The sequence below is a fragment of the Lethenteron reissneri genome, unplaced genomic scaffold, assembly GCF_015708825.2.
Source record: "Lethenteron reissneri isolate LAM-NWPU_2019-01 unplaced genomic scaffold, ASM1570882v1 scaffold_1563, whole genome shotgun sequence".
Lineage (NCBI taxonomy): Eukaryota > Metazoa > Chordata > Hyperoartia > Petromyzontiformes > Petromyzontidae > Lethenteron > Lethenteron reissneri.
Genome location: NW_026891293.1, coordinates 41,031 through 55,686, shown reverse-complemented (window position 1 = coordinate 55,686; position 14,656 = coordinate 41,031). Strand labels below are relative to the sequence as shown.

Here is a 14,656-nt window from a genome sequence, read left to right as displayed (position 1 = left end):
TCTTTTTAAAATGTTACCAGGTAAGCCCTCCACTGAGTTAACTATGTACATCTTTTTCAGAAGCGACCTGCCAATCACAAACGATAGCAAGCTCAGTGAAGTGGCTTATAACGTGAAGATTTACAGCAGCCAGATAACTCTAAACGCCTGACGCTGATCCTAAATGTGGAGCGAATAACCGGAGGATCCGGAGAAAAAATCCACGTGACCACGGGAAGAGAGAGACACACAAATACACAGCAGCAGGCGTCAGGGTCGGGATCGAAGCCACGACCTCCTGTATACCAGGCGAGGTAGTTAACATCTCCTTGTCACCCTGATGATGATGGTGAGAGAGAGACACGCAAACTCCCAATATACAGCAGGCGTCAGGGTCGGGTTTGAAGCCATGCCCTCCTGCATACCAGACGAGGTAGTTAACATTCTAGCCACAGTGGCACGATATTAATCCCCCCTGAGGGCACAAATATTTTACTGAAACACCTCTGCTACTGGTGGAACAGGTAATTTGGAGAAACCATACCTGTCAACCCCTAATCAGTGCCCTACCTAATTACAGACCAATTCAGACCTTATTGGTCACCCCGTGCCCTTATACATCTCAACGTTCATCTTACAAAGTCCCATCGCAAGGGAGAAACACGAACAAATAGACATCTTTTTTGCTCATCATTGAAACGGCTGTACGCCGTATGGACCTGAAAACTCTATTTCTCTGAAACAAGAATACGGGGTAAACCGTGTGGGTTGACACAGTATGATTATTCATCCTTGATTCAACCACAGTCACCATCTTTTATTGGACCACAATAAACAACCTTTATTCAGCCCCACAGTCTCGATCCTTCATTCAACTTATGAGTCGGCTGTGCCGCGCTTGTGCGTAGGCGCCGTGGTGATGGAACACACATACACCATCCTTTATTCAAGCCCACAGTCCCTATTCTTTACTCAACGCGTGAGTCGGCTCTGCGTGTGTGCGTAGGCCCCACCGCGGTGGTGATGGGCCGATGGATCTGGAGGAAGCTTTCGTGGTCGTTGGCGCCTGCGGTCCCTACCAGCGCCGTCGCTGTGGCCTGCTGCTGCTCGTGCAGGTGCCAGGACGACAGCGGCGTGGCTCCCACAATCATCGCCGTCATCGTCGTCATCGTTATCATTATCGTTGTCATCGCCATCATCGTCGTCATCGGCATCGTCGTCATCGTTATCGTCATCATCAGCATCATCGTTATCATCGTCATCATCGTTGTCATAGCCGTCGTCATTGTCATCGTCATCATCGTTATCATCGTAATCGTCATCATCGTCGTCATCATCGTCGTCATCATCATCATCATCGTCGTCATCGTCATCATCGTTATCATCGTCATCGTCATCATCGTTATCGTCATCATCGTCATCATCATCATCATCATCGTTATCATCATCGTTGTCATCGCCGTCATTGTCGTCATCGTCGTCATCATCATCGTCATCATCGGCATCGTTATCATCACCCTCACTGTCATCCGTCGTGATCATCTTGATACACCTTTATATTTTACACCTCCGAACTCTACCCCACCTCCATCAGGTTAATCATTAAGAAACAAACGATTTATTTTTTCTTTTACCAGGTAAGGCCCAGCTGAGCTCTTTTGTAGCTCTTTTTCAGAAGCGGACCCGGCCATCACAAACGATAGCTCAACAGAGAGTGACTTGTCATCATCACGTGGAAATTTATAGCAGTAGCCAAAGACTCTAAACGCGTGGTGACGTTGATTCTAAATGTGGAGGGGAAAAACCGGAGGACCCGGAGAAAAATCCACGCGACCAATGGGGAGAAAGACGCAGCAAACTCCAAATATACAGCAGCAGGCGTCAGGGTCTAGATCGAACCCACGACCTCCTGCGTACCAGGCGAGGTAGTTAACATCTCGCCACTTCGGCACCCAGTTTCTAACTCGCTGTGCCGGATGGAATTCAGCGTAAAGCAGCAATTGATTTAAGTGGTGAGCCCAGCACTCACCGATTCACCCTCCAGTCTCTCGCTCACTCACCGGCGGTCAATCACCTTGTCACTCTTCTATCGCTACTACTGCTACTACCGTGGTTAGCGTTCGCGTGAGCTTCAATCACCGATTCACTCCACCCATGGTGAGCCGAGGACTGGGATGAGCAAGTCGGTGAGTTGCTGTGACCTGCAGCGTGACGGTTGAACACGGTGTCGATGAGATTAAAAAACAGCCAGTGTCTGGTCGTCCCGAGTCCTCCACGCAGGGTGGAAGAAATGAGCGAGCGAAGTTGTCGGGACCGGTTACTTCGTGGCGAGATGTTAACTCCGTTGCCTGGTACGCAGGAGGTCATGGGTTCGATCCCAACCGTGACGCCTGCTGTACGTTGGGAGTTTGCGGTGTCTCTTCTCCCCCTCTGGTCGCGTGGATTTTTCTCCGGGTCTGCCGGATATTCCCTCCACATTTAGAAACGTGCGTTTAGAGTGTTTGGCTGCGATCAATCTACACGTGAGAAACTACTTCGTTGAGCTATCATTTGTGGCCAGGTCGCTTCTGAAAAAAAATAGTTGATAGCATTGGCACTTCCAATAAGCATGGTTTTGCGATGTACAGTGCGAAAGAATTTCAACATACGTACATACAGAATGAGAGTGCTATGGCTACAGCGCAATAACACGAACCATTGTCCCAAGCTATTGTAAATACGTATGTATGTTGAACGTCTTTCGCACCGTACGTAGCCAATCGTGATAATAAGAGGTGCGGAAGATGAACAACAAACTAAACACACTAAGGAGTTAAATAGAAATGAATTTGTCAATTTAGATTTAAAAGTGCATAGCTCCCAGCGGCTTCCTAAGGGGCCGTCCATAAATGACGTCACGCACCTGGGGGGGGGGGGGGGCAGACATTTGTGACGATGTGTGACGAGGGGGGGTGGGGTTTGTGAATTGTGACGTCACATCAAAATGCACAACTTGAAATAAATATAGACAACACGTTCTACTTAATTAAATAGACTTTTTAATAAATGTTTTCTCCTACAACATCAGAGTGCAGCGGCACATTAAATACGCACTACAATGACAATAGTTTAAAGCGATTTGAAGCATGTTTTTTTTTTGGGGGGGGGGGGGCAGAGCTTTGTGACCTCATATTTGAGGGAGGGGTCTGACTTTTTGTGACGCCGTGTGACGAGGGGGGGGGGGGGGGTCAAAAATCGTCCAAAATTGCGTGACGTCATTTATGAACGGCCCCTAATATCGGAAGGAAAGAGTGTTCCAGACGGCCGCCGATGCGCTTCTGAAAGCGTGCGACGAATGTGTCTTTGTTTCACGGCCAGTCAAAAGAACCGCCGTCGCTGCGAGTGATGACCGGAGTTCGCGTGGCGATGGTTCAACGCCCCTCGACGAGACCAGCGGGCGAGGTAACGCGGTGTTGGGAATCTCCGTGTCCCTCCGCAGGTGTACTTGGCGTTCCAGGCTGTGCTGATTATCCTCATTGGACAAATCCCGTCCGCTGGCCCCACGCGCCCACGCGCCGTCTCCCCGGAGGCCTCCCGCAGGACCTCGCCTCCCTTACCAGCCGCCAACGGCTCTTCTGTAGTCACAGAGGTAACGCGACACAGCTCAGCGGCAAGCCTCAGGGGCACGCCTCAGGGACACGCCTGTTGTGGATCTGTAAATGTTGTGGATTTGCTCTCCAACATACCCCGGGATTAGCACGCACGGTTGGCTACGTATGATGTGAAAGAAGTTCAACATGTGTAGATGCTGCACTGGTCGTCCGTGGTTCCTCCTCCGGGCGCCTCTTGAGTCGTCCTCTCTCTCGCAGAGCGAGTGAATCCTGTGCGGCAGTGGCGGCGGCGGCGCAGTGTTGCGAGTTAAGAATCAGAATCTTTGTTTAGACTGCAGATGTCCAGCAGGGGCACGGGGGTCAGAGGGTTACAAAAACAGTTTAGTGAAGGTAAACGCATCGCTTCACAAATATGTACAAATACAGTTATACCTCGGTATACCACCGCTTTGGAATACGTCGAATTTGGTATACGTCGTGTTTTGACGAGAAAAACACATCTTGGGATACGACGTCTTGCTTGGGATATGACGTACTTGCTAGAACTTGTATGGGTCGGGATGAGTCACCGCGTAGACCCCGTTCACCACTCCTCCCCTCCCTCACCACCATCCTCGTAGGCTATCAACTCCTCTCAGCAAGGTAAAGTGATGTTACTTTTTATTTTTATTTCAATTTATTTTAATTTATGTATGCATTTTAGTAATAAGTAGTGTCTAAATTATTTTAAACAACACCATTAATGTATAATGTCATACAAAATATCATTTCTTATACTCTGGAACGGATTGTTTCCTTTCCGTTTATTTCTTATGGGAAAAATTAGTTTGGTATACGTCATTTTCGGTATAAGTCCTACCTTCTGGAACGAATTAACGACGTATACCGAGGTACCACTGTGAAACTAAACCATATTTTGTTTTCTTGGTTCTTTCGATAAAGTCACGTAGAAGGGAAGTAATAAAATAATAAAAATAAAAACATAATAAAATAATTCTCACGACGTTTCGGCCACAACGCAAGCAGCCGAGAAGATGAATCCCTGCAGTCACGAAAGCTTTAAATCGAAACATATTTTTTTTTACAATATATAAAGGAAACAAAACAATTGTCTGTATTCTTAATAATCCACGGAGATTGCATGAGAGATGTTTTTTTATCTTATTGCATCGTGGTGTGTGGGGAGCGGCAGTGAAGCGGTTAGCGTGCTGCCCTATGAACCCAAGTTCGATTCGTGCTCACAGCCAACACCAGTGACGATTATCCGTACCGGTCCTGGGCTTCCCCTAGGTCGACTCGGCCTCAAATGAGTACCCGGTGCTACGTGTAAACATCGCCGCTAGAGACGTAAAGGCGGCCGTGCGTGGTGCTGGCCAACCACACAGTAGGGGGCACGGGTGGTGCATCAGCCAGTCATCTCAGTCAATCGACCCTTGGCACCTGGGTCTGCCCCGTGACCTCCTGCCAGCGGGCGTTCGACACTTCACGTGGCCTCAAGGTGCACATGGCCTGGCACAAGCGTCGTGGTGACGTCACCGCCACTTAGTGGCGAATGGCGGTTGGTTGGTTGGTGTTTATAGAGGTGGTGTGTATATGTACGTGTGTCTTCTTGGTTCTTTCGGTAAAGTCACGTAGAAGGGAAGTAATAAAATAATAAAAATAATAAAAAAAAATGTTGTTTTATTTTTATTATTTTATTACTTCCCTTCTACGTGACTTTACCGAAAGAACCAAGAAGATGAATCCCTGCAGTCACGAAAGCTTTAAATCGAAAAAAAATGTACGTGTGTGTGTGTGTGTTTATAGAGGTGTGCGGAGCGGTAGTGTAGTGGTTAGTGCGATGCGCTATGAACCCGGCGACACGGGTTCGATTCCTGCTCACGGCCAACACCAGTGACGATTATCTGAACCGGTTTTGGGCCTCCCCTAGGTCGACTCGGCTTCAAATGAGTACCTGGTGCGGTGTGTAAACATCGTCACTAGGGAGACAAAGGCGGTCGGGCGTGGTGCTGGCCACCCACCCCCTCGTGTACCGTTCCGGCCTTCATAGGTGCTCGATAACAGCACTTGCCCCTAAAGTCTGTTAAGGCTATATGGGGGATCTTTGTTGTTTATAGAGGTGGTGTGTATATGTACGTGTGTGTGTGTTTATAGAGGTGGTGTGTGTATGTACGTGTGTGTATGTGTATAGAGGTGGTGTGTGTATGTACGTGTGTGTGTGTGTATAGAGGTGGTGTGTATATGTACGTGTGTGTGTTTATAGAGGTGGTGTGTGTATGTGTACGTGCGTGCGTATGTGTTTGTGTGCAGTGGGCTCTGGGAGATGACGCTGCCATCCTGGTGGGGCTGGCGTCCTCGCTCTACTTCTGCGGGGTGCTGCTCGGCTCCCTCGTCTTTGGCCAGTGCTCCGACCTGTACGGCAGGAGGCGCGTCTACCTCATCGGTACAGAATACGCACAGAAACGTCGCGTTCTGCTCGCTAACACCTCTTGCTCCCCCCCCCCCGACAGTTTGTTAAGGCTATGCGGGGGATCTTTGTCTTTGGTTGGATGAGATGTTAACTACCTCGCCTGACGATGCGTGTTTATTTGGAGTTTGCGTGTCGCTCTGTAAACTATGAACTGAACTCTTTTCATTTTACCAGGTAAGGCCCACTGAGCTACCAGGATCTATTTCAGAAGCGACCTGGCCACAAATGGCGGCTCAACAAAGTTGGTTATTGTCGTGTGTATATTTATAGCAGCCAAAGATAATTGTTTTTTTACCCTTCTATCTGGCAACAAAACTGACACCTTTTTCATGTTTGCATAGACCACAATACCTGCAGCCATAATGCAAACAAAAACATAACTCTGATAATCTATGCAAATATGACTCCTTGTAAAAAAGGTGTCAGTTTTGTTGCCAGATAGAAGGGTAAAAAAACTATTATATTTTTTACTGGCAAATGAGGTTCCAATGGAGCAGCCAAAGACTCGATTAATGTATGTTTCTAAACATGGAGGGGAAAAACCGGAGGAGCCGGAGAAAAATCCACGCGATCACGGGGAGAGAGAAATTAAATCTACAAATATGCAGGAGTCAGGGTTGAGATCGAACCCACGACCTCCTGTATACCGGGCAATGGAGTTAACATCTCGCCACCACGAGATAAACGTACCCCCGGATAGCCTTTAACTCTTTAAGGCTACACGGGGTATCTTCATCTTTTTTTGTCCTGCCAGCCTTCGTAGTTGCTACTCTCTCACAGCACTTGACCCACACAGTCTGTTACGGCTACACGGGGGATGTTTGTGTTTTTTTTTGCCGTGCCAGCCTTCCTAGGTTCTGCTTGCTAGACAGCACTTGACCCCAACCGTCTGTTAAAGCTACACGGGGTATCTTTGTCTTTGTATTTGCCATGCCGGCCTTCGTAGTTGCTACTCGCTTACAGCACTTGCCCCCAACAGTCTGCTAAGGGGATCTTCGTCTTTGTGGCGGCGTCGTGGGCGCAGGGCTGCTGGTGGATGTCTTGGGCGGCCTCGCGTCGGCGCTGTCGCCCACGTGGCGCTGGTTCTGCGCGTCGCGACTCGTCGTCGGCGTCGCCAACGGCGGCACCGCCCTCGTCTCCTTCGTCCTCCTCCAGGAGTACGTGGGCTCCGCCTACTGGGGTAGCACCGGTAAGTCGAGCCACCGCGCGCTCGCCACGCCACCCCCCCCCCCCCGACACACGCAAATTTGTAATGGCGTCGCGGTTGTAAAACGAGCCGGCGAAAACGTTCGCAAAGGGGACCGCATCGTGTGCAAAACTTTTCTGTGGTGCGCTGCCGTGACAGGAGACTACGAGATCCGGCCGTGTGCCGCGCGGTGGTGAGTGAACGTTCATTTGTACACGGAGGCTTCCATGGCCAAATATTACGATTCGCAATTGGTCACTTTTTTCGTTACGTTGGTCACTTTTCAGGTTATTTTGGTTACTTTTTTAGTAACTTTTTTGGTTACTTTGGTAACTTTAGAGGTAACCTTTTTGGTAATTTTTTGGTTACTTTAGTTGCTTTGTTTGTTACTTTGGTAAAAAAAAATTGGTTACTTCGGTTACTTTTTTGGTAATTTTTGGTTACTTTTTTCGTTACTTTGGAAACTTTTTTGGTCACTTTTTAGTAACTTTTTGGTTACTTTGGAAACTGTTTTGGTTACTTTTGCCGAGTTTGCATTGGCTTCCGGTTGCCGAACGAACACATTGTGAGGTCGCGCTCATCACACGCACGCAAAGTGATCGCCACGAATGAACCACGATACCTCGCTGATCTTGTTAAGGAGGACACACCCATCACCATGCGAACTCCGGTCATCCTCGCAGCAGCAGCAGCAACGGCTTTTGGCTGACCGTCGAACAAAGACGGTGACCGCATCGCACGGCGCTTTCAGACGTGCTTCTGGGGCCGTCTGGAGCGCTCTTCCTTCCTATAACACATTCCTGCGGAGGGAGCTGGTAGGAACGTTGGGCTGCTCGGTCAATGGCCAGGATTAACGGCGGCGTGGTGTATTCCGCAAATATGCCCGACTGTGAGGGTGGGCACAAGCCGGCGTGAGTAGGTTAAACGTTGAGTTTTATAAGGGCACCACGGGGTGACCAGCCCCTCCCCAACCAGCCCCTCCCCACCCTCCCCTCCCCACCCAGCCCCTCCCTCCCCACCCAGCCCCTCCCCACCCTCCCCTCCCCACCCAGCCCCTCCCTCCCCACCCAGCCCTTCCCTGCACGACGGACACAATAATCCCCTGTGGGCTGGTGTAACCAGGTGGTTCCTACCAGTATTATCTGTTCTCTGTCAGATGAACCATTCCCGTCAGGAAGATGGAGAAAAGAGTTGGTGCAATAACGCAGCCTTGCTTCACACCTTAACTTCGATTGGCTCTGAGGTTTCACCATCAGAGAGGATGACAGCCTTCGTACCGTCACGCAACAGACGGAGGGGGTTAACACATTTTGTTGGGCAGCCATGTCTCAGAAGGATTCTCCATAGTGCATCACGATTAACAGAATCAAAAGCTTTAGTAAAATCAAAGAAGGCCATGTACAATGGTAGTCTCTGCTCCTGGCACTTGTCTTGGAGTTGACGGGCTGAGAAGATCATGTCCGAGGTTCCCCTGCCAGGTCGAAAGCCAGTCTGCGACTCAGCAAGGAGTTTTTCAGCAAGTGGTGGAAGTCTGTTTAGTCGGATTCTTGCCAGTATTTTTCCAGCAGTGGCACGAAGAGAGATTCTGTAGTTGTCAAAGTCTGACTTGTCACCTTTTTTGAAGACTGTGACAATGGTGGTTACATGTTGGTCTTTTGCGAGTTTCATAGAGGCATAAAACGCTCATTGATACCAATTGGAAGCTCACCTAAGCTGCCGATGAGCACGTTGTCTATTGCAAACCCTACGCCATGCAGGTGTCGTTCATGCGCTGATTTACCCTTCCACAAGAAGGTGTAGCCTCCACTTAGCTCGGTCAGTTGGCCTTCATCTGCCAGACGGGTTTCGCTGAGGGCGGCAATTTGGATATTAAATTGTCTCGGCTCGCGCGCCACAAGAGCTGTTCGGCGCTCTGGACGTTGCGAGTTTGGGTTGTCTGTGAGGGTCCTGACATTCCAGGATGCAATGTTTAGGTTATTTTTCTTTTTGTTTCGACCGCAATTATTGATGCTCCCTCTGGTCGTGGTAAGCCAGACAGGATGTTGCTCAGAAGGCTACGTTTAGGGCACCTTTTCTAGCCCCCTCCCCATTTGGGGTGAGCAGAGTGGATCCTCGTGGGCTGCTCAGTCACAGCTACAGCTGCCGGGATGCACTGCTGCCTAAGCCGAGTGTGTGGCGACCTTCTAATAGCCGCAGTTTTGGTTCTGTGTTGTGTCTAGGAGCTTTTAGCTGCATAGGCCTGCCCCGCTCGCCACTTGCCAATCGCCCAAGGGCTTTGGGTGCGTAGTGTTGTGGTGCGATGGTACAGTTTCCTTGGAGGGTGCCAGTGCGTGAATTAATTTATGTGCAGTGTCTGTTGCACACCAGCCTACCGCACGGGGCTTAACCAGGAACCAAGCCTGGGTCCAATGGTGAGGCAGAAAACCAAGACGAGTGGAAGGCTTGTCCTGAAGCACCAGACATCCAGTGGCTCCTCCGTCAAGTGGCCAACGCCCCACCTAGGTGGGCCGTTGGCCACTTGGTATCCACCCGGGATTTTATCGGGGTTTACTCCCTTAGCCTAAGTGGCTAACCAGAGCCCCGTTAGGCTGCGCGTTTCCAGGTGAGTCCAGACAGGCCTCGTTGGTTACCGAAGCGGCCCAGGTGGTCGAACCACTCACCATACCTCGCCCTGTCTGGCAATCCTGTACTTTACCTGTTACCACCTCCCACGATGTGGACGAGGGGTTAGTTTTTGGGAGGCATACATACACTACACTATACACTACTATAGTACACTACACTGCTATACGCCACACTATACACTACATTACTATACACTACACTACTTTGTACTACACTACACTAATGTAGTGGGTCCCACGGAGGCAGACACTGGTAACGTGGAGGCAACACGTTTATTATACACCCCAACAGGGTAACTACATAAACTACATAAACACTCGGGATAACTAACTACGTCGTAACTACCACGGAGCTAGACCCCAACAAGGTTACCATATAAACGCGGCAGGTCAGTAAATTACTGCCTGACCCACGATGTTGAATGTGACGACCGAAGCCCGAAGAGCATAAGCCGAAGAGCGTAGCGCGGGGGGTTGATTCCAGAAGACAGCCCAGAACGCTCCCGGGACTGCCCTTTTATCCTCCTGGGCGTGGCCTCACTCCGCCCTCCGCCACGCCCCCTTCGGGATCTTCCCAGAAGGTTCTGCAACTTTACTTAACGTATCCCCCCTTCGGTCCCCTTCTGGCCCCCGTCCTTATCCTCTGCTGGTCACATGCCCTCTTGGGTTCACCGAGACTGTCCCGTATGCCATAGGTGACAGAGAGAGGCTCTAAGACGCACAGTTACACTCTTCTCTCTGGCGCTAACGCCATAGTGACTCAATATACATCACTACACTACCATACACTACGCTACGATACACTACGTTACTATTTACACGGATGGCAACATACGGTGAAAAAGAAGTTGAACATACACACATACAAATGAGTACCTGGTTCCCGTGTGTAGTAAACGTCGCCATTTTGGAGTCTGTCCGACCTTCAGAGGTGCTCACGAACAGAACTTGCCCCATCAGTCTGTTCAAGGCTATACGGGTGGTCTTTGTCTTGTGTGTGCGTACGGGGAGCGGTGGCGCAGCGGTTAGCACTGCGTCACGAACCGGGCGACCCGAGTTCGATTCCCGCTCACGGCCACCAACACCAGTGACGATTATCTGAACCGGTCCTGGCCCTCCCCTAGGTCGACTCGGCCTCAAATGAGTAGCCGGTGTGATGTGTAGTAAACATCGCCACTGGGGAGACAAAGGCGGCCGGGCGTGGTGCTGGCAACCCACCCCCTCGTGTGCCACAGTGCCGACCTTCGTAGGCGCTGCTGCTCGCTTCTAACAGCACTCGCCCCAACGGTCTGTTGAAGGTTACACGGGGGATGTTTGTGTTTGTGTGCGTGCGTGCTCAGGGTCCCTGTACAGCGCGTTCTTTGCGCTGGGCCTGGTGGTGTTTGCGGCGCTGGGGGTGGCGGTGAGGCCCTGGCGCTGGCTCACGCTGACGGCCAACGTCCCCGGGGTGCTGCTGCTCCTCGCCTCGCTGTAACCACCCCCACTACACGCCGCCCCGAAAGCACAATCGTTTAACACCATCCTAAACACAATCCTATAACACATTCCCTATTACACAATCCTATAACAATTCTATAACACGGGTGTGCATGTGTGTGCGCGTGTGTATGCGCGTGCGCGTGTCCGTGTGTGTGCGCGTGTATGTGTGTGTGCGCGTGTATGCGTGTACGTGTGTGCATGTCTATGTGTGTGTGTGTGCGTGTGTGTGTGTGTGCGTGTCTGTGTGTGCGTGTGTCTGTGTGTGCGTGCGTGTGTCTGTGTGTGCGTATGTCTGTGTGTGCGTGTGTGTGTCTGTGTGTGCGCGTGTCTGTGTGTGTGTGCGTGTATGTCTATGTGTGTGTGCGCGTGTCTGTGTGTGCGTGCGTGTGTCTGTGTGTGCGTGCGTGTGTCTGTGTGTGTGTGCGCGTGTCTGTGTGTGCGTGTGTGTGTCTGTGTGTGCGTGCGTGTGTCTGTGTGTGCGTGTGTGTGTCTGTGTGTGCGCGTGTCTGTGTGTGTGTGCGTGTATGTCTATGTGTGTGTGCGCGTGTCTGTGTGTGTATGCGTGTCTGTGTGTGCGCTCGCCCCCCAGGTGGCTGCTGCCCGAGTCCCCGCGGTGGCTGCATTCCCGTGGTCGTATCGTGGAGGCGGAGAAGACGCTGTCCCTCATCGCCAGGGGCAACGTCGGAGCCACGGCGACCGGCTCCCTCCCCCCGCCCCAAGTGCAGCTGCGCCCGCTGCGAGGCTCGGGGGAGGTGGGGGCGGCGAGGGGGGGGGGCGCGGCGGGGGGATCGCTGATGGATGTGGGGACTCACCCGGTTCTGCGCACGCGCACGCTCGTCATGATGTACACGTGGTGAGAGAGAGAGAGAGCGACACGCGGTCGGAGAGCTTCGCTCGCACACACGTGACGTATGTATGTACTCCTCTGCTTATGAACATTCAACTTACGAACTTTCAGAGATACGAACAAACCCCGTCTGTTTGTCCAGTTGCCCGTTCGGACCGAGAGTCGTAAGTTCGACCGCCGCGCAATAGATGGCGGTGGTGGCATCTACATCTGCAGAACGTGAAGAACCAGTGTCATCTACATCTGCAGAACGTGAAGAATCAGTGCCATCTACATCTGCAGAACGTGAAGAACCAATGGCATCTACATCTGCAGAACGTGGAGAACCAATGGCATCTACATCTGCAGAACGTGAAGAACCAGTGTCATCTACATCTGCAGAACGTGAAGAATCAGTGCCATCTACATCTGCAGAACGTGAAGAACCAATGGCATCTACATCTGCAGAACGTGGAGAACCAATGGCATCTACATCTGCAGAACGTGATTAACCAGTGGCATCTACATCTGCAGAACGTGAAGAACCAGTGGCATCTACATCTACAGGATGTAAATAACCAATGGCATCTACATCTGCAGAACGTGAAGAACCAATGGCATCTACATCTGCAGAACGTGAAGAACCAATGGCATCTACATCTACAGAACGTGAAGAACCAATGGCATCTACATCTGCAGATCGTGAAGAACCAGTGGCATCTATATCTGCAGAACGTGAAGAACCAGTGGCATCTACAGAACGTGAAGAACCAGTGGCATCTACATCTGCAAAACGTGAAGAACCAGTGGCATCTAAATCTGCAGAACGTGAAGAACCAATGGCATCTACATCTACAGAACGTGAAGAACCAGTGGCATCTAAATCTGCAGAACGTGAAGAACCAATGGCATCTACATCTGCAAAACGTGAAGAACCAGTGGCATCTACATCTACAGAATGTGAAGAACCAGTGGCATCTACATCTGCAGATCGTGAAGAACCAGTGGCATCTATATCTGCAGAACGTGAAGAACCAGTGGCATCTACAGAACGTGAAGAACCAGTGGCATCTACATCTGCAAAACGTGAAGAACCAGTGGCATCTAAATCTGCAGAACGTGAAGAACCAATGGCATCTACATCTACAGAACGTGAAGAACCAGTGGCATCTAAATCTGCAGAACGTGAAGAACCAATGGCATCTACATCTGCAAAACGTGAAGAACCAGTGGCATCTACATCTACAGAACGTGAAGAACCAGTGGCATCTACATCTGCAGATCGTGAAGAACCAGTGGCATCTATATCTGCAGAACGTGAAGAACCAGTGGCATCTACAGAACGTGAAGAACCAGTGGCATCTACATCTGCAAACGTGAAGAATCAGTGGCATCTAAATCTGCAGAACGTGAAGAACCAATGATGTGCACGTGGTGAGAGAGAGAGAGAGCGACACGCGGTCGGAGAGCTTCGCTCGCACACACGTGACGTATGTATGTACTCCTCTGCTTATGAACATTCAACTTACGAACTTTCAGAGATACGAACAAACCCCGTCTGTTTGTCCAGTTGCCCGTTCGGACCGAGAGTCGTAAGTTCGACCGCCGCGCAATAAATGGCGGTGGTGGCATCTACATCTGCAGAACGTGAAGAACCAGTGTCATCTACATCTGCAGAACGTGAAGAATCAGTGCCATCTACATCTGCAGAACGTGAAGAACCAATGGCATCTACATCTGCAGAACGTGGAGAACCAATGGCATCTACATCTGCAGAACGTGATTAACCAGTGGCATCTACATCTGCAGAACGTGAAGAACCAGTGGCATCTACATCTACAGGACGTAAAGAACCAATGGCATCTACATCTGCAGAACGTGAAGAACCAATGGCATCTACATCTGCAGAACGTGAAGAACCAATGGCATCTACATCTACAGAACGTGAAGAACCAATGGCATCTACATCTGCAGATCGTGAAGAACCAGTGGCATCTATATCTGCAGAACGTGAAGAACCAGTGGCATCTACAGAACGTGAAGAACCAGTCGCATCTACATCTGCAAAACGTGAAGAACCAGTGGCATCTAAATCTGCAGAACGTGAAGAACCAATGGCATCTACATCTACAGAACGTGAAGAACCAGTGGCATCTAAATCTGCAGAACGTGAAGAACCAATGGCATCTACATCTGCAAAACGTGGAGAACCAGTGGCATCTACATCTACAGAACGTGAAGAACCAGTGGCATCTACATCTGCAGATCGTGAAGAACCAGTGGCATCTATATCTGCAGAACGTGAAGAACCAGTGGCATCTACAGAACGTGAAGAACCAGTGGCATCTACATCTGCAAAACGTGAAGAATCAGTGGCATCTAAATCTGCAGAACGTGAAGAACCAATGGCATCTACATCTGCAGAACGTGAAGAACCAATGGCATCTACATCTGCAAAACGTGGAGAACCAGTGGCATCTACATCTACAGAACGTGAAGAAC

The 14,656-nt window shown here is 50.3% G+C and overlaps 1 protein-coding gene across 6 annotated transcripts in view; it reads left to right on the top strand.

The window, feature by feature from the left end:
• LOC133362645 (solute carrier family 22 member 15-like) overlaps positions 1 to 14,656 on the top strand; it is a 56,050-nt gene that overhangs the window by 12,767 nt on the left and 28,627 nt on the right. For all 6 annotated transcript variants that reach the window (XM_061581569.1, XM_061581568.1, XM_061581564.1 and 3 more), the window contains exons 2-7: positions 986 to 1,094; positions 3,458 to 3,607; positions 5,880 to 6,012; positions 7,064 to 7,228; positions 11,190 to 11,319; positions 11,918 to 12,181. In XM_061581569.1, coding sequence (XP_061437553.1) covers positions 1,011 to 1,094; positions 3,458 to 3,607; positions 5,880 to 6,012; positions 7,064 to 7,228; positions 11,190 to 11,319; positions 11,918 to 12,181 — 926 coding nt within the window. In that variant the 5' untranslated portion in view covers positions 986 to 1,010. The remainder of the gene's footprint in view (positions 1 to 985; positions 1,095 to 3,457; positions 3,608 to 5,879; positions 6,013 to 7,063; positions 7,229 to 11,189; positions 11,320 to 11,917; positions 12,182 to 14,656) is intronic.